This window comes from Anomaloglossus baeobatrachus, chromosome 5 (genome assembly GCF_048569485.1).
Source record: "Anomaloglossus baeobatrachus isolate aAnoBae1 chromosome 5, aAnoBae1.hap1, whole genome shotgun sequence".
NCBI lineage: Eukaryota > Metazoa > Chordata > Amphibia > Anura > Aromobatidae > Anomaloglossus > Anomaloglossus baeobatrachus.
The window spans coordinates 443,697,126-443,716,935 of NC_134357.1; the positions used below are offsets into that span (position 1 = coordinate 443,697,126).

At 43.9% G+C, this 19,810-nt stretch overlaps 1 protein-coding gene across 2 annotated transcripts; it reads left to right on the forward strand.

Annotated features, from left to right (window-relative positions):
* Nucleotides 1-11,393: 11,393 nt before the first annotated feature.
* On the forward strand, nucleotides 11,394-19,328 carry PPDPF (pancreatic progenitor cell differentiation and proliferation factor). Of its 2 annotated transcripts, XM_075350447.1 has the most exons (6): nucleotides 11,394-11,536; nucleotides 15,876-15,966; nucleotides 16,833-16,910; nucleotides 17,442-17,538; nucleotides 18,714-18,761; nucleotides 18,957-19,328. In XM_075350447.1, exons 2-6 carry the CDS (start codon nucleotides 15,912-15,914, stop codon nucleotides 19,060-19,062), a joined length of 384 nt encoding a protein of 127 aa, XP_075206562.1. In that variant the 5' UTR covers nucleotides 11,394-11,536; nucleotides 15,876-15,911; the 3' UTR covers nucleotides 19,063-19,328. The 2 variants fall into 2 exon arrangements, with proteins under 2 accessions (XP_075206562.1, XP_075206563.1); XM_075350448.1 differs by lacking the exon at nucleotides 18,714-18,761 and having other exon boundaries at nucleotides 11,399-11,536.
* Nucleotides 19,329-19,810: the final 482 nt, after the last annotated feature.

A 19,810-nucleotide genomic window follows, 5' to 3' on the forward strand; every position in this document is an offset into this window, starting at 1 on the left:
CATACACTTGAATGGGTGCGAGAGAAACAAGGATCTCATAGCACCCGCAGCATGCTGCGATTGTTTTCTCGGTCTGATTAGGACTGAGAAAATAATCGCTCATGGGTCCTGACACATAGGCTAATATTGATCCGAGTGGAATGTGATGTTTTACCGCATTCCACTCTGATTTTCATGTCGTCTGTCTTAGGCCTTACAGTAGTCATACTCTTGTACATAGGGGCACTATTTTATTAGTTATATTCTTGTACATAGGGGCAGTATTATAGTAGTTATATTCTTGCACATTGGGGCAGTATTACAGTAGTTATATTCTTGTATGATGGGGCAGTATTATAGTAGTTATATTCTTGTACATAGGGGCAGTATTATAGTAGTTATATTCTTGTACATAGGGGCAGTATTATAGTAGTTATATTCTTGTACATAGGGGCAGTATTATAGTAGTTATATTCTTGTATATAGGGGCAGTATTATAGTAGTTATATTTTTGTATATAGGGGCAGTATTATAGTATATTTTTGTACATAGGGGCACGATTATAGTAGTTGTATTCTTGTACATAGGGTGCAGCAATATAATAGTTAAATTTGTAACTTAAGGCCCAGTCACACTAAATAACTTACCAGCGATCCCAACAACGATACAACCTGATAGGGATCGCTGGTAAGTTGCTAGGAGGTCGCTGGTGAGATGTCACACTAAGTGACGCTCCAGTGATCCCACCAGCAACCTGACCTGGCAGGGATCGCTGGAGCGTCGCTACACGTGGAAGCATGCTGCGCTTGGTAACTAAGGTAAATATCGGGTAACCAACCCGATATTTACCTTGGTTACCAGCGCACACCGCTTAGCGCTGGCTCCCTGCACACCTAGCCACAGTACACATCGGGTTAATTACCCGATGTTTACTCTGCTACGTGTGCAGGCAGCAGGGAGCCGGCTTCTGCGGACGCTGGTAACCACGGTAAACATTGGGTAACCAAGAAGCCCTTCTATTGGTTACCCGATATTTACCTTCGTTACCAGCGTCCGCCGCTCTCACACTGCCAGTGCCGGCTCCCTGTTCCCTGCATTCCTAGCCACAGTACACATCGGGTTAATTACCCGATGTGTACTCCAGCTACGTGTGCAGGGAGCAGGGAGCCGGCACTGACAGCTGAGAGCGGCGGACGCTGGTAACGAAAGTAAATATCGGGTAACCAAGGAAAGGGCTTCTTGGTTACCCGATGTTTACATTGGTTACCAGCGTCCGCAGAAGCCGGCTCCCTGCTTACTGCACATTTAGTTGTTGCTCTATCGCTGTCACACACAGCGATGTGTGCTTCACAGCGGGAGAGCAACAACTAAAAAATGGTCCAGGACATTCAGCAACTGTCGCGGGCGGAGGGGACGCGCTCGCCACGCTCGGGTCCGGGGCTTCTGCTGCTGCTTGGTGGCTCGAGCGGTGGGCCGGACCCAGGGACTCGAGCAGCGCTCCTCGTCCACGAGTGAAAAGGGGTGGTTTGTTTAGGGAGATAGTTCGTGACGCCACCCACGGGTCGGGGTGATTATTAGCACCACCGCTGCTGGTGACGGGGATCCCGGGAAGGATGGTAGGGAGCAGCTAGGATGTTATCCCCTCCGTGGGTAGGGGTTGGTGATCCCGGGGCCCGGTGGTAATATGGGGAGGCTGGATGGCTGGGGTGCAGGGTTGCAGGGGCAGCGCGGCGCGGTGCCGGATGGCACTGGTGTACTCACTCAGACAGTCAATGACAGAGTCTCTGGTAAACCAAACGGCCGGATGGACGGGTCCCGCAGCCGGCTGCAGTGTTGTTGTTGTGCTCTCCCCAGACGGCTGATGGTGGCTGTCTTTCCCTGCACCAGTTAGAATGTTCTGACTCCTGTGGTTGCCCACCGGTAGTCCGCTCCCCGGCGTATAGGTGCCGTAGGAGCCCGTTTTTCCCGCAGGCACTGGCCCTTGGATCTCTAGCCTATGGTGGTGGCTGTATATCCTCTCGGTGTGGACTGTTGCCTTCTGTCGGGTCTTGGTTGTTGGGAAACCGCTGGGGTTCCTGTCACACTCGGAATTGACTGTTGTCGGCTGCTCCAAGCCTAGTCGGGGTCCGATGGCCCTGCCTGTGTGCTTAGCTTCACTCCACTCCCCGGTTCGGTACCAGCGGGCCAAAGCCCGACCCCGGTCCTACGGCTCTGCAGAGATTCACTAACTCCTGCAGACGGCCACCACCGTCTGCCAACCTTGCTGTTTGTGTCTGGGCCCCTACCCAGACACCGACAGTTTCTGACCTCTCACTTTCACCTCCAAAACTAATCTGTCTGTTTTCCCGCCTCCAGACCTGTGAACTCCTCGGTGGGTGGGGCCAACCGCCTGGCTCCGCCCCACCTGGTGTGGACATCAGACCCTGGAGGGAGGCAACAAAGGTTTTTGTTTGACTGGTGTAACTGTCTAGGGGAAGGGGTGTGTATGGTGTTATGTCGTGTGACGCCCTGGACTAGCCAGGTAGTCACAAACAACCAACGACCTCACAGCAGGGGCCAGGTTGTTGCTGGATGTCACACACAGCGACATCGCTAGCAAGTTGTGCCTCAGCAGCAATGTTGCTAGCGATGTTGCTTAGTGTGACGGTACCTTTGCATTATAAGGCACCATTATTATTATTGCATTATTATTATAGGTTGCATTATAAGCCCATTTGCAATGGGTGTTATCTGCTCTATGACAATCACAATGATTGTGTTGTGTAAACAGTACCAGACAGACAACTCTATTATATGGAATAGAGCAGTTTGTGTTTGCAGTCTACATGTAACAATAGTGTAATTCATTACAATGGCTGCATGATACTTTTCTAAGTGGAAATGTCACTTTACTTAAGTAAGGTGTGAATGCAGGGCAAATACAAACACTTCTCAGGGGAGGAGGGCAGGGGACAATGATCATAATGAGGGTGTAGGAGGAAAAAAAGATCCTGTAATGTTAATTTCATTGTCTGTATCATTAGCACATAAAGGCTTAGATATCAGTAAAATAATGAAAAAATTCACATAGGGCTGTGATACTGGTTTAGAAGAATTTGGAAGTTGCAGCTGTGATAAAGCTGCATTCACACTGAAAGGTTATTGTAAATGTGCGTTTGTAGGAACGCTGGCGTAATCAACCTTCCAATCACACAGCTAACTAGCAAAATGCTCATTCATCAGGTGAAATGGTTTATAAGCAAAATCATCATCCTCGGCAGTACATTGTCCTATGTAACATGAACTTGTGCTGCTAAGAATAATGGCAGCCTATGGTCACGGGACCTATCATTACAGATCGCTCAGCGAGCATGGTCTGCTGGTGTAAACAGGGTGTAAACAGGGTATTAAATGACCGACGATCGATAAATATTTATTTGTGATTTAGTGCTGCCTGTCAGTCTGTGTAAATGGATCCTTACAAATATGAGGAGCATAGGCGTCACATCACACAAGGTCCAGCTCTTACCTGTCTCATGATTGTCACAGATATTTATCACAGATCTTAAGACATTTTATTAAAAAAAGAAAAGAAATAAGAGCATCAGAATATGGCCTTCAGTAGTCATAATGAATTTCTAAAAATTAAACCAGTGATCTTACATGATGGGTGTACAATACATGGGGGTGTAAACTTACATGATGGGGTGTAGTATACATCGGTGTAATCTTACATGATGGGGGTGGAGTATATGGGGGTGTAAACTTAAATTATGGGGGTGTAGTATAAGGAGGTGTAATCTTACATGATGGGGGTGTAGTATAAGGAGGCGTAAACTTACATGATGGGGGTGGAGTATATGGGAGCATAATCTTACATGATGAGGGGATAAGTACATGGGTGTGTAATCTTACATGATGGGGTGTATTACATGGAGATGTAAACTTACATGATAGGGGTGGAATACATTGTACATGGGAGTGTAATTTTACATGATGGGGATGTAGTACATGGGGGTGTAATCTTACTTGATAGGGGATATAGTATATGGAGATGTAATCTTACATGATGTGGGTATAATACAGGAAAGATGGGTGGTGTAGTGTACGGGGGTGTAATCTTACATGATGTGGGTATAATACAGGAAAGATGGGTGGTGTAGTGTACGGGGGTGTAATCTTACATGATGGGGTGCGCTGCTCTGGATTACTGAAGGTGTATCATACATGGGATGCTCACATACATTACTTTAGCAGCAGGTTTCCACATTATACTTAGATATGTGGGCTCTGTAGACAGTATCACATAATAGGCTGAGATACGATGGCTTAGCAGACTCCACCGAGCTTAGTATATTCCCAATAGGAGCATGGTGCTGAGTGTGGTAACGCCAGGCATTGAGCAACCGATACTAAGATAATAGAGATAAAAAGCAGAGGTTTGGCTCCAATAGGGTAGAGTGCCAATAGTCTATGTGTGGTGCCTATGGAAACTGCAGTGGGCCTCAGACCAAATACCATGTTTCCCCCAAAATAAGACAGGGTCTTCTACTATTTTTTGCTCCTAAAGATGCTCTAGGGCTTATTTTCAGGGGATGTCTTATGTTTTCCAAGGAACAACAATCCTTATTTATTCTTGGACAAAAAAAAAAAAAATAATATTTATTCAAATATAATCATGCCATCACTATCTGGAACATCAACATTTTGTGTTAATCCTATTACTGGTTCAGATGCACATTTTCTTATCTGATCTGCTATTCTCATGGTACAGACCCAGTCCTATAGTGGTGGGTACATACAGTACTATGTTTACAAGGTTTGAATTACCTGCTTATGTACTGCTACATTTACCCCCAACAGAAAGCAGACACCCCCTAAAAGAATTGCACTTAGCAGTCCGCAAACAATTAGAATTGGCATGTGAATGGGCTCTCACATACAAATCTATGTCACTGTCAGGTCCCCCTGCGTTCTACAGCGGTTGGCTCCCTTTGGTAATTATAAGCGGTATCACTAGCGCAGAGTGATACTGGTACCCAATCTGTCTGTGAGCGCTGAAGTGCAATCCAGCTGGAACGGTGAGGAACCTGATAGTGACACAGATCTCTGAGAGCCCATCTATCATCGGCACTTGTCAACTGCAATTGTTTGGGGTCTGGTGAGTGAGATGTTTGCTTTCTTTTGGGGGTGCTTTTCTTTCTTTCATGAAGAGTCCTGCTGTATTCATTTTTTTTATAGCTCCTTGAACACTTCCGTATAGAACTACCCTGTGTGCCGAATTATTAGGCAAGTTGTATTTTAGAGGATTTTTTTTTATTATTGATCAACAACTATGTTCTCAATCAACGCAAAAGACTCAAATATCAAAGCTTAATATTTTTGGAATTTGGAGTAGGGTTTCTTTAGATTTGGCTATCTAAAGCCTGCTTTACACCTTACGATCCAGCATACGATATCGTATGCGATCGTAACCGCCCCCATCGTATGTGCAGTACGTTCAATTTGTTGAATGTGCCGCACATACGAGTAACCCCCCGTCACACGTACTTATCCTTCCATACGACCTCAATGTGGGCGGCAAACGTCCACTTCCTGGAGTGGGAGGGACGTTCGGCGTCACAGCGACATCACGCGGCAGCCGGCCAATAGAAGCGGAGGGGCGGAGCTGAGCGGGATGTAAACATCCCGCCCACCTCCTTCCTTCCGCATTACCGGCCGGGAGACGCAGGACGCAGGTAAGATCTGGTCATCGTTCCCGAGGTGTCACACACTGCGATGTGTGCTACCCCGGGTACGATGAACAATCTGACGTTCAATTCATGAGGAATGAACGACGTGCATGCGATGAATGTTTTACCGTTCAATCGCAAGTAGCTGTTACACACTGCAATATACCTTACGATGCCGGATGTGCGTCACTTACGGCGTGACCCCGCCGACACATTGTAAGATACATTGCAGCGTATAAAGCGGGCTTTAGGAGGATATCTGTTTGTGCAGGTAACTATTACTGTGCAGAATTATTAGGCAACTTAATAAAAACCAAATATATTCCCATCTCACTTGTTTATTTTCACCAGGTAAACCAATATACCTGCACAAAATTTAGAAATAAACATTTCTGACATGCAAAAACAAAACCCCAAAAAATTAGTGACCAATATAGCCACCTTTCTTTATGATGACACTCAACAGGCTACCATCCATAGATTCTGTCAGTTGCTTGATCTGTTTACGATCAACATTGCGTGCAGCAACTACCACAGCCTCCCAGACACTGTTCCGAGAGATGTACAGTTTTCCCTCCCTGTAGATCTTACATGAGGGACCACAGCTTCTCTATGGAGTTCAGATCAGGTGAACAAGGGGGCCATGTCATTATTTTTTCATCTTTTAGACCTTTACAGGCCAGCCACGCTGTGGAGTAGTTGGATGCATGTGATGGAGCATTGTCCTGCATGAAGATCATGTTTTTTCTTCAACGATACTGACTTCTTCCTGTACCACTGCTTGAAGAAGTTGTCTTCCAGAAACTGGCAGTGGGTCTGGGAGTTGAGCTTCACTCCATCCTCAACCCGAAAAGGTCCCACAAGTTTTTTGATGATACCAGCCCATACCTTTGCCCCACCTCCACCTTGCTGGCATCTGAGTCGGAGTGGAGCTCTCTGCCCTTTACTGATCCAGCTTCTGGCCCATCAAGAGTCACTCTCATTTCATCAGTCCATAAAACCTTTGAAAAATCAGTCTTAAGATATTTCTTGGCCCAGTCTTGACATTTTATCTTATGTTTCTTGTTCAAAGGTGGTCGTTTTTCAGCCTTCCTTACCTTGGCCATGTCCCTGAGTATGGCACACCTTGTGCTTTTTGATACTCCAGTAACGTTGCAGCTCTGAAACATAGCCAAACTGGTGGCAAATGGCATCTTGGCAGCTTCATGCTTGATTTTCCTCAATTCATGAGCAGTTATTTTGCACCTTTTTTGTCCAACACGCTTCTTGCGACCCTGTTGGCTATTTGCCATGAAACGCTTGATTGTTCGGTGATCACGCTTCAAAAGTTTGTCAATTTCAAGACTGCTGCATCCCTCTGCAAGACATCTCACAATTTTGGACTTTTCAGAGACCGTCAAATCTCTCTTCTGACCCATTTTGCCAAAGGAAAGGAAGTTGCCCAATAATTAAGCACACCTTATATAGGATGTTGATGTCATTACAGCACACCCCTCCTCATTACAGAGATGCACATCACCTGATTTACTTAATTGGTAGTTGGCTCTCAAGCCTATACAGCTTGGAGTAGGACAACGTGTTGAAAAATTATCATGTGATCAAAATACTCATTTGCCTAATAATTCTGCACACAGTGTATATCTAGGCAGGGGTCTCAAATATGCAGCCTCCGGGCCTCCTTGAGATGTTTCTTCAGGTTTGGAAACAGATGATAGTCATAAGGGGCTAGATCTGGTGAATAAGGTGGGTGGTCAACTAGATGGAAGCCCAGCTCTGCCAGTTTTGCCGTGGTTGCTTGTGCAGTGTGAGCAGAGGCGTTGTCTTGCAGAAACAAGATTTCTTTGGACAGCTTGCCTTTTTGACAGAGCATTTTGGCCTTCAAAGCTGCTTTCATTTAGTCCAAAAGTTCAATGTAACACCTTGCATTGATGGTGGAACCCTTTTGAAGGTAGTTCACTAGCAGTATGCCCTCCTTATCCCAGAACACAGACACCATCATCTTAGTTTGCTGATTTTTGCACCCTGAACTTTTTTGGACAAGGAGAACAACTGTGCTTCCACTCTTTTGACTGCTCCTTGTTTTCAGGGTCATACAAATAAATCAAGGTCTCATCCATAGTAACCAGTCGATCCAGGAGGTTCTTATCAGTGCGGAAACGCTGACAAATGGACCGGGAAGTTTTCACTTGCATGCTTCTCTGATCTGTTGTCAAACATTTGGGGACCCACTTTACAGATAGCTTCCTCATATCCACATGTTCATGGATAATGACACAAACACGTTCACGGGAAATACCCATGATGTCTGCTATTGCTTTAGGTGAATTTCTTCGATTCTCCAGTATGAGGTTATGCACACCATCGACGATCTCCGGAACAACCACCACTCTTGGTCGTCCAGGACGTTCCTCATCATTGGTACTAAAGTGGCCCGTTTTAAATTTGGCAACCCAGTTCTTAACTGTGGAATATGAAGGGCATTGATCCCCAATGTCTGTGACATTTCACCATGAATATCCTTCGTGGACTTTCCTTGCAGAAACAAGAATTTTATCACTCCTCTGCTCTCAGTTGCTGTGAATATCACATTAGACTCCGCCATTTTGTTTTCCCGTGTGCGTAGAACATTGTTGCCATAAGCAACAAACACAAAATTTTGAAAATATATATTAGACACATAAGGCTTTCATGAGATGTAACATTCGTTAACATAGAAACAAAAAAGATCACAAAGTCAAAGACTTATCAGCAGCCCCTCGTATTGTAAGCATACTCAAAAAAGCCCCAAAAATGCTAGCAGGGCTTATTTTTGGGTTAGGTCTTATGTTCGGGGAACGTGGTATGACTGAAGATTGTCCACCTGGGAGAATTGTACTCGGGTGAATGCCAGGGGGCTCAAACACTGGTTTCGATAGGGGACCAGAGGCTGGGAACAACTTGCCCATTCAAGCAAATACTGGTGGACAGAAAGATAGAAGTTGCAACATGGGGCCTGAGGAGATTTGTGCAGATGGTCACCAGGTGTACTCAGGGGAGATGCTGGAGAGGAGCAATTTGTCTCCTTTGCTAAGCGAGGACTGGTTTTTACTGGCGTGCACAAGCTAACACAGATGCTACTTGTTAGTTTATGACAAGGGAGGGGGTCCATAGAAGAGGTTGGCTGAGTGTGGTGTCAGCCAGGGTGGGGTCAGCTCTGGGGAATCTGCTGTGTCTATGGAGATAATATCAACCAAGAAGAGTAAACTGTGCTAAGCTCAGACCCTGCAAGGGGCCTGCTGCTTCCAGTCATGACTGTAATAGAAGCCAGCTCAGTGGGGACCCTTGAGGAGCTGTGGTGGAGGTCTTGAGTTCTGGATGCCTGGGGACGGGGTGTATGTTGGACAGTTCATTTGGGAGGTGTTTTAGACTTAACACAGTTTCCCCTGTAAGTAATGGGGTGATTAGGTGTTTAGGGAGCAGCCAGTGGGTAAAAAGGGCCAGTACTCTTGGGAGTAGAGCCGGGGATGGACGAAACAGAGTTCTGGAGGATGGGATTTGGGCTAAGACAAGTATCTACCTGGGATCTGAGGGCATGAAATGGGAACTTGAGAACTGTGTGAAGTAACAATACTGGCCTGTGAAGTGAACCTGAGGCAGAATCAGACCATACATGATGTATTGTGTACAGTTCTTGGCACCAGTATATAACAAGATATAGTAGAGCTAAGGGTGGGTGGATTACTTTCATAGTAGTGCGGTGCTGGCTTTCTCAGTATATTTCTTACATGCATCAGTCAAAAGTCAATGTGGAGAAATCTTCCTTGATATATTTCTACCCAGCACTATAACTTTACAAAGGGGGCATCCACTATGTCTAGAAGAAAGAAGGTTTCGAATCAAACATATAAGGGGATTCTGCCCACGTGTGTGTATTGCATGCAGTTACGCAGCGATCTGCACCACAGCGTAACTGCATGCGTCCTGCGTCCCCTGCACAATCTATGGAGATTATGCATTATCCATGCCCACGTTGCATTTTAGAACAGCGATTTGCATGCTGCCAAATAGCTATGTTCTAAAAAGCAACATGTCACTTCTTTCGTGTGCTTTGCATGCTGTCTCCATTCTGTCTATAGGGAGAGGCAGCATCCAGAGCGCACGAATTCTGCAGTCACCAAAGTTTCAGAACGGAGCTTTTCAGCTGCGCTCTGAAGCGAACATGCAGTGACGTTACGCTGCTGTGCGGAGCGCACACACGTGGGCACATAGCCGAACGCAGCGATTTGACAGCATGCAAACCGCTGCGTTCTAAAACGCCACGTGGGCATGGATAATGCATAATCTTCATAGATTGTGCTGGGGCCGCAGGACGCATGCAGTTACGCTGTGGTGCAGATCGCAGCGTAACTGCATGCAATACGCACACGTGGGCACAGAGCCTAATAGCAGTGATTCTCTGCTGGAGGAATTTATCATTGTGAATCCACTAAACGAGTTCAAAAAGGGACCTGGAGCAATTTATTGAGTGTAATAATTTGACAGGTTGGCAGTATAGATTTCTAGAGATGGGGCCCTGGTCCAGGGATTGCCAGATTTCTAAATGGGGAGGGGATTTGTCTCTCAATTAAAAAAAAAAAGCTTTTGCCTTCCTCTGGGTCAACATTTCAGAAGAATAGGCTGAAATAGATGGACTTATGCCTAAAAAAATGGTTCACATAGTCTATGGATTTTGCGCAAAGTCAAAAATGGTCTTTATTTTTTTTTAACACTTTTTTGTGACTTTTTTTATTGTAAAAAGTTGCACAGTTTGCAAAATAAAGCAAGATTTACTACTTGGTACACATAAAATCGCTCTAGGTAGGACCAGAGTACATTTATGACAAATTTTGTGAGTTTTCAAAACGACAATTGATGAATCAGGTGAAAAAAAAATGTGGAAACCCTAAAAAAAAAAAAAAAAAAAAAAAAATAAGCTTCACAAAAGATGCAAATGGAAAATAATAGGGAGCGACCAACCAAAAAAAAGGTGTAAAGAAAGTCCCTGCTTTTCTAAGTCCCTTTTTTGTCCTGTGGTTTTTGGTTGCTTTTTGTTAAAATGAATTTTGTGCAAACTCAAAAATTCTCTATTATTATTCGTTGACCTATTTTGCTGCTTTTTAGGGCAAAAAAAAGGTCACTCAGTGAGCAAAATGGGGGACAAATCGCGCCAAAGTAACTGGCAAAACAAAATCCCTCCTGAACGGACTGGAGTTTACATTTTGCGCAAAAATGTTGTGACTTTTTAAAAAGTTGCAATGGATGGATCAGCTAAAAGCATTTAGAAACACCAAACCACGGGCGAACATTTGCAAAAAAAAAAAGACAAAAAAAAAACCAGAAATGGAAAAATTAATATGTGCAAGCAAAACACTAAAAAATCCAATAAACCCCCTCCCCCAAAAAAATCTACGAACGCAATAATGAATGAGACCTGATGATATAAGTAGCGCAGATGATGGATGTAGCAGATAATATCATACATGACTGCTGCAGATATATTGACTCAGCAGTGATTTGTCCCCATAGGATCAGTTACATTACAAGATGGGCCACCTAAGGGTGCCAGGCTGGGATGCATGAGCCCAGCAGCAGTACTGCACATGATCAGCCCTTCTGCCAGTCACAGAGCCTCACTCCTCCTCTTCGCTGCTGTGCCCTCCCACCGCTCTATATAAGCCGGCTCCACGTCTGCTTTGGCAGCATAACTTCAGTGATCAAATCTCTGGTCGTGGAGACAAGTCCCAGCTTCTCCTCCTCAAATGGGCCCCGTTGCCTAGCGTCTAACCCCTAGAGCCAGGCTCCTGAGGACATATCCAGTCGGAATACAGGTAAATGGGGTAACATGGTGGGCGTCTTTATTCTTTTTGTCTTGGTTTAGCAATATTAACTACATATATATTGTACTATTGACTTTTTCTATCTTCTGGCTAACACGGTACAAAGATATGTTCTTCTGGATCCTAACCCATTAGGACTTCTTGTACACTGTTATTATTATTATTATTTATTATTATAGCGCCATTTATTCCATGGCGCTTTACAAGTGAAAGAGGGTATACGTACAACAATCATTAACAGTACAAGACAGACTGGTATAGGAGGAGAGAGGACGTTATAGAATGTTATAGAATGTTAGTGCCATACAAAACAATCATTATAAACTTATTGATGGTCAAGAAGGAGATAATGGATCTTGGGCTTTTAGGCTTTTCTTCTGCATTTATGGTTGAGTTTCTTTGTGAAGGGTTTTGGATACATTGAGGAGGCAGGAGGTCAGGGGTGAGCCTGGGTGACACATTGGCCCTATGGTCAGAAGATACGAGGTTCCAACTATGGAGGAAGGACAACATCACAAATGGCTCCGAATACTGAAGATGATGGGGGGGGGGACTGTATAATAACTGATCAGATTTGATACAATGGGATAATTGTAGCAATAATAAAACAATGTTTATTTTATCCGACAAAAAAATCATGGATGACAAATTCATCATTGGTTGCTGCCATGGTGGGTATATACCGTATAGTTATTATCCGAATTAGCCCCCACAATGACCCTTACCCATCCTCGCCCCCTCATTATGGGGATCCTTTAATATGTCTGTGATGAATGGTGCAGAACAGCCTTCTTCTTGCCCTAGATTGTCAGCTCTTGAGGCAAATGGGCACACACAGCTCTGTATACTTGTAGGCTGAGTTTCAGCAGCAGTCTTTGTTCTGCCTGCAGTTTGTTTTTCCCATAGCAGAGAGCCGTTCTTATGGGGGAGGAGGAAGGTGCAGGAAGGGGGGGGGAGGATGTGGTTTAGCCAGTTCAGACCAGTTTCTTAACAGTAGAGAGAGCCTTAATCATCCCCTAACCCTTTCCTGTCTCCTTTTTATTACAATTATGCAAAATGCATCAGTACATAGATAAAGCAGAGCCAATGTCAATTTGGAGATAATACAGTAGGTTAATCTGCAGTCCTATGTAAAAAAAACAACCAAACAAAGCACTGCAAATGTGTCGTTACTATACCTAACAGCTAGGACTTTGCTTCTGTGTCTGATATGTCATTTCAGATATGGAACTGCATGTAGATTGCAAGCTCTGCAGTCCAGGCTTTGATGGTGCATGTCTAAGGCGGAGGCTGGTTGGGTCAATCACCTGTGTGTCCAGTGGACGTCTTATCATATAATCCCCTTATGTGTATGAGGAGTAATAGATGACCTGTTATGTAAGTGGTCATTGTTACGGAGCATTGTGTGCAGGTATTAGGCAGCCAGGTGACAGCTCATCCCGCTGTCCATATGTCCACTCATTGTAATCGCAGCGTAAGATTATTCGTCTTTACCAACAACAAAACAATGGTCTACTTTGAGCGACATTTAATAAAAACTCCATATTCCAAATTTGGACTAGGTCTAGGGTAACAGGACCTCACCGAAAAAATCCAAAGAACTCCTGTGGAGGAGGATCCATCATGGTGACAGAATTCACCATGATCCGAGGTCTCTCATCTGTAGAAGACTAGAGACATGAGATGCAATCGAAAATCTATGGATCCATAGTCAACTGGTAGAGCAAGAGGGTCGTGTGGGTGATTAAAATATCCCAGATGACATGACTGATGTACAAAGACTGACTTGGGTCCATGCCCATATATCACAATACTGTCTCGACAATTTATTAACCAGCAAAAGAATAGTACACCAAGGCTTGGTCCCATAGTTGCCAAACTCGTGGTCTCTATTCTCCACCCAGATGGTACCCTGCATGGACATAACTCATAGGAAGCTGTAGTTAGAGGTGACCACATGGCAAAGGTTCTTGCTGTCACAGATCCACTTGGTCTGGACCTGCAGATACTTTCCATGCTTCTTGTGAGGTCAATAAAAGTGCTACACGTGTAACTATAGGTTTGGCTCTGGTGATATCTGACCTCAATAAGAATAGGGTAGAATTGAGTCCACTAGAGACTTTCCAGAGAAACCACTTACCATTAGTGGATGTCCTCTGGTTAGAGGTTCTTCTCATTGACCCAAAAGGTCAGACCTCAATGTTGGGGCTGCAAATTGGGTCAATATAAGGACACTTTGTGTATACAGGTCTGAAGACCAACCTAGACCTCAGACTAGGACTGAACACCTTGTGACAATTTAATCAGATGTTCTGCAGATCTGAATATGGTTGCAATGTAGGGAAGAAGGACCATTGAGTCCATGAGTGGAGATTGTAAGACACTGCTATATTGTTTAAATCAACAGACAATATTTACAGTGTCACATGATCTCCGCAAGAAAAATGTGCAGCTGTTGACTCGTAAGTGGTGGCCCCAACAGAACTGATCCATGAATGAGCAGGATCTTTGGGGTGAAACTGGACAGTCAGTATTTTGTCAGTATTTTGTTTATCGGAGAACAGTGTAGGGCCTCATTCAGATGTCTATTTTTTCATGTACAAGTCCCATCTGTGGTTTTCGCCAGATAGCACTCGTACCTGTGACAGTCTGAGACCATTCACGTTTCCGCGGAAAATTGTAGAGCCATGTCCTATTTTGACCCAAGGCTGACCGCTGAGTGCCATCTGATTTGTATCAGGGAAAAAAAGGTGGAGAAACTACTGTATATCTCCACATACAAGAAAAACCAATGACACTCTGTCCACACTTTGCTCAAAGTCTAATGTCTAATAAGAAAAAAAAATGTCCTTTTATCTTGTATTTGGAAAAATTGGGCGTCTGAATGAGCCCAAACCATTCCAGATTGTTCACTTGGGTTTTGGAGAAGAGACTGAAAATGGAAATCTGCTTAGAGCTCAGCTGTAAGTGAATAATGCAGGGCTGCAATACCACCCATAACCTGTAGACAGGGGAGGCGCTGTTTTTTCTAATTCTGACAGTACTAGTGTTTGTTTTTTGTGTGATGTCTTGGTTTTTGACACAATTCTTAGCAATTTTTATAGGTTCTGAACAATTATGGCAAAACCACAGCATGTGAATAAAATATAATTAAAGGGAGAAACCATTGCAGCATTCATTCAGAAACCGCTCCGCTCCTGCCCACGGGTTGTCTTGTTTTGTAGCTGTATTCTATTAAAGTGAATGGAGCGGAGCTGGAATGCATCGCACAACCCATGGCCAGGAATGGTGCCGATTTCTGAAAGAAAGCTGCAATGTTACATGCATAATTATATATATATATTTTAGAAAACGCATCGCAAACTGACAACTCGCAGTAAACACCCCCCCCCCCTTTTAGGCTTTTGCAGCTACAGCCAGAAAGACCTATGTAAATTTGCCGAATCAATTATTTACTTGTACCCACCTTATAGGAATAGTGAATTTAAAGAACTAATCAGGCCCCTTTAATAGCCAATCGTTCACGCGTCCATTTTCCATAGACTCCAATGTTAAAAGCATCCAGCTGAAATTAGTTATTTAAAAATGGACAAAAAAATTGTCATTACACAATGTTTTGCCAGCGGATCCCTGCTGGATCCATTCTAATGGCTGATTACTGGATATGTGAAGATGTCCTAATTCTGACCAATCTGAGCTGTAGCCTGTAGTGTGTGAATACCCCCCATCAGTGTAGTTAGAGGTGGGGGAGGGGTGGAACCTCCTGCACAGATCCGCAGACTCCTCCATTCTGGTATGTGCTGTGTAATGTGTTCCTCACAGCCTTCCCACAACCCCCACCTCTCCCTATGACTATAAACCCAATGACCCTCTCAGACTTTTTTTTTTTTTAGTTCCAATGTTTATTTTAGCTCTAAAGGGTTAACCCCTTCCTCTCCCCATCATTGACATGTGTTCACAGCCAACACTGATTTTTCTAAGAGAAAACTGAACTCCTTGCCTTAGACAAACATTCCATGAACAGACAGGACTTTCTTGGGATGGTTTGGCTTTGGTGTCAGGTGGGTGAACTAGGAGCTGGTAAAGACCCCTCCATGAGATACAATACTGGCTATAAGCCTAATGTATGAGCTAGGTGGTTGTAACTATTGGGGTCTTCACCTCTGAGCCATGGTGCCTGCCAAGAACATGTCTCCAGAAACCATGGTGGTGCCAACAGAGTGTGGCGGTTTGGAGCCCATGACTTTTCCTCTTATAACCATATATATCACGTGTGCACTAGTGTTTCTATCCCATTGTAATCTCCGTACCTCTTCTCATTATCTTCCAGGGTTTACATCATCTTAAGTTGAGCAAGGTTTGAAACATGGCAGCCATTCCATCCAGCGGTTCACTGGTCGCAACCCATGATTATTATCGCAGTAAGTATCGTCATGTAACTCCTCATGGCTGGAGTCCTTATCCAGGAGGATTAAAAGCAAGTCCTAATAGATATTGACTTGTTCTATGCTCTGGTTACATCCAAAGCTGCATTTAGAGGTGTTAGTATTTTTTCATCAATGTGGTGTAGGGGCTGATGCCAGTTTTTATCAAGTATTTATTAAAGGCGAGACCACACGAGGTGGCTGACACTCCACACAACATAATGTGGCCGTTTGCCACCAGGTCCGCTGTTCTCATCATAGCCACACAGATTATTTACATATTCCCAACTTTTGGATGAAATATGCAGTAAAAAATTGTTACAAGTTTCTATAGATAACTATGGGGAGATGTTAGAAGTAAGATTGTGCTTAACCACACTGATTCCTCAATGGGTTTCCCAGATTTCTTTCCTAAATCACTTTGAAATGCTGGAAAACGTTTGCGCTACTTGAAGTTGTCCAAAAACTTTAGATTTTAGTGTTTCCCGAACCTATTTCGCCTGACAGTGTGTGGTTTTACTCAGTGGACAGTGCCCTGACTAAAGTACGGTAATGCCTCTGATAGGTGCACGCCAGTGATGGATGGCAGATCGTACTCCTGCACGTCCCTACATTAAGACTAGTGTGCATAATGACGTATTAATGAATCGGGCCTACTAACTTTAGTGAAAGGGAGGCCCAGTCTGAGCCTGAACTTGACCTATGTATCTGTAGGCCCCTCATGTGTTTTGCACATCTTAGTTCACTGATTCCCAGTCACTTATTAACCAGCGCTGGGTAATCTCGGGACCATCTGTCGTCTTCTGAGTTCTAGGTCGTTGGTAAATATTATTGTGGGGCTGACTTTTGGCTTGTTCTTACAGGGCGCCTGGGATCCACCTCTAGTAACAGCTCATGTGGGAGTGTGGACTACTCTGGAGAGGTCATCCCTCACCACCCAGGTACGTTTCCTTGACCTGCTCCTTTAACTGCTGATAATCTTGGTTCATGAGCCTTATATTAGTCTACTTTGTGTAACCATCTGATATAAGGCTCTTGGTATTGGCATTTAGTACTTTTATGGCCGGGTGCGGCTATATACCATATTTACCTGCAATACCTGAACCTTCAGGCTTGAAGGCTGCAAAAAAATTTCTGTATTCTGGCCAAGAATAAGTCACTTACTGGACCACTATGGACCTCCTCAAAAGTTTTTTTTTTTTAGATTTTTTTTTTGTTCTCTTTCCACTATATGAATCTTTGGATAGGAGGTATGGACATGCTCCATACTGATTTGATTAGAGGCAAACCCTGATCACTTAAATTGTCCCCTCTCCTTTTACAGTGGCCATGTTTGGTATCACCATTGTTAAGGTTCTTCATGAACGTTTTACTGTTATCAAATTCAGCTCAAATGCTGAAGGTTCAGAGATTTTTCATCTAAAGTTTCTTGTGTTTTTATGATAAATCTCAATGTTCTGCTTGTCCCACAGGTCTTCCGAAGTCTGATCCTGGTCACTGGTGGGCCAGCTTCTTCTTTGGTAAACCACCTCATCCCGTCATGACCACTGTTTCGGAATCACCCGAGAAGTGAGTATCTTGTATCTACTTGTATGCATATTACTAGTAACTGGGAACATATAGGCTGATGACATCCTGTGTCTCTGGTCTTCCTGTCTGGAGTGTGATGAGTCTGCTCACGTTTCTTGTGTTCTCGTCATTCTAATTGGGTGACAAATTGCCTCTAGTGAGTTACTCATCGAATATTACAGATGGGTAATACTATGTACAAACTGGTTCGTTGTGACGAATTTGTTGTGAAACGTTTAATTGTACGTGCTATAAAATGTTATGTAAGGAATGTTTGATCTAGCGCACAACTGAAGTAGCTTCTAGCCTGTAGATTGCCTTACTATGGACATACCAGTTACTTTTGAGTTGGTAAACTTATTCTGCCTTTTTCATTGATCTATCCAAATCCGACGAGATATATCTTCACCAGAGAACCCCCCACCCCCCCAACTGATCATTCTCAGTTCACTGTTAAAATGTCTTCAATGAATAGACTTTACATCCAATTCATCAACTCCTTCATGCTTGAATTTTGTTGTATAAAGCTATGAAAAGACAAAATTCATGGTGCGCTGTGAATGTTAAAAAAGAAAGTGTCTATTGTGACGTGCTCTCGCGGTACACATTTCTTTCGCATAGAGTTGATCAGGTTGTTTGTTGACTGTTGGTCCTCTCCTCTACAATGGCTGTAAGGTGCTCACTGACACAGACTTGGATGCATTTGTAAACAATATTTGAGAGATAAAAAAGGCCTTTTTTGTACATAGAAAAAGTTGTAGATCTTTGAGTTCAACTCATGAAAATTGGAAGCAAAAACAAGTGTTGCTTTTATATTCGGTGTACATCAATTTATAGGTATGACTGTTACTACTAAGCACCACATCAAGATGGTCTCTTGCCTATCTTGGTGTTTGCACTACCATTGACTTTTATAGAATTCTTTAAAAAAAAAAAAAAAAAAATACTACAGGTGTCGACACACATTAAACTAAGCTTGTCCGAACCCAAAAAATTAACTTGAACCGCCCACAATCTGTGTGCTATGGTTGGTTGTCAAATGTTGACCTCAATTTGGCCAACAAAGAAGGTGATTACCACATTGGTTGACCATACATCACTGTGTAAGTAGTGGCCCAGTGTCATGACTAAAGGTAGTTTGACCACATCAGTGACCCCCTATTTTGATCATTCAGATCACAACCGGCAGCAATTGAGAAGACCTTACAGTCTACAAGGATTGGGTAGAGTATCCAGATTTTGCACTGTTCACTTAATTTCAGACTATTAGATCACTCAAAATTCTTCAGTAATCTATTTGTGACTGGTTCCCAATCAATGGGCTGGGAAGGAGAGGAATCTTAACATCATAAAAATTGCTAAGATCTCATCATTGTCGCTAACTGTTTTTTTTTCTTTTATCTTCTCTCGTCTTGCAGCTCAGGAAGCTTCCGCATGACCAATGGCCTTTTCCCCTGCGGCCTGGCTCAGGAGCCGGTGAGGAAAAACAATGGTACTGAGTCCAAGACTGACTCCAGCGCCTAAGCCTGATCTCTCCATGCATTCCCCCTCCTCACCGGGAAGACGCTGGGTGGCGGAGCCCAGACCCCCACCCCCCAACCCACAGGCTGCCCTTCCCATAGTATTAGTCACAAATCCTTTTTGTTTTTTAATGTCAATATTTTTTTTAATTGATATTTTTATTACATTGTTAACACTGAAACATTCATAATTGTTTGGTTCCCTGCCTTACCATGTCATGGATTTTATTTGTACTTCTGAAATAAAGAGGGGCGGCCTATGAATCAAAATGTGGTCTGCTGGTTTCATTAATTTAGAGGGTGTTGCTAAACTTTAAAGGGGGCAATCCAGCCCAACAAACTGCTGCATCAGATTTGGTATGTCTACAGATATTCATTGGCTCCTGTTCTAGTCACTGGAACCTGACGGATGCTCAGTCCTTCCTCTGGAGCACATGATCTGTAGATGTGAGGTCACCGGTCCTACTAATCTCCCAATACGGAAGTGAACATGGCTGGATTACACCTAATTTCCTAGTGTGACGCCCTGCCAAAACCAGGTTGTCACAAGAGACTGCATCCATCTTTCAGATGCAGGACTCTCTCCTCCTTGATTACCAACACAACCCACACACAGGTACAAACACCAGCCACAAAGCCTAGTCACCCCCCCCCCCCCCCAAGGACAATAGGAACACACCAGTGGACAGGGCCAGGCAGAAGGTGACGCCCACGTAGGGGTTCTGAGGTGTCGGGGGAGGGAACACAACAGT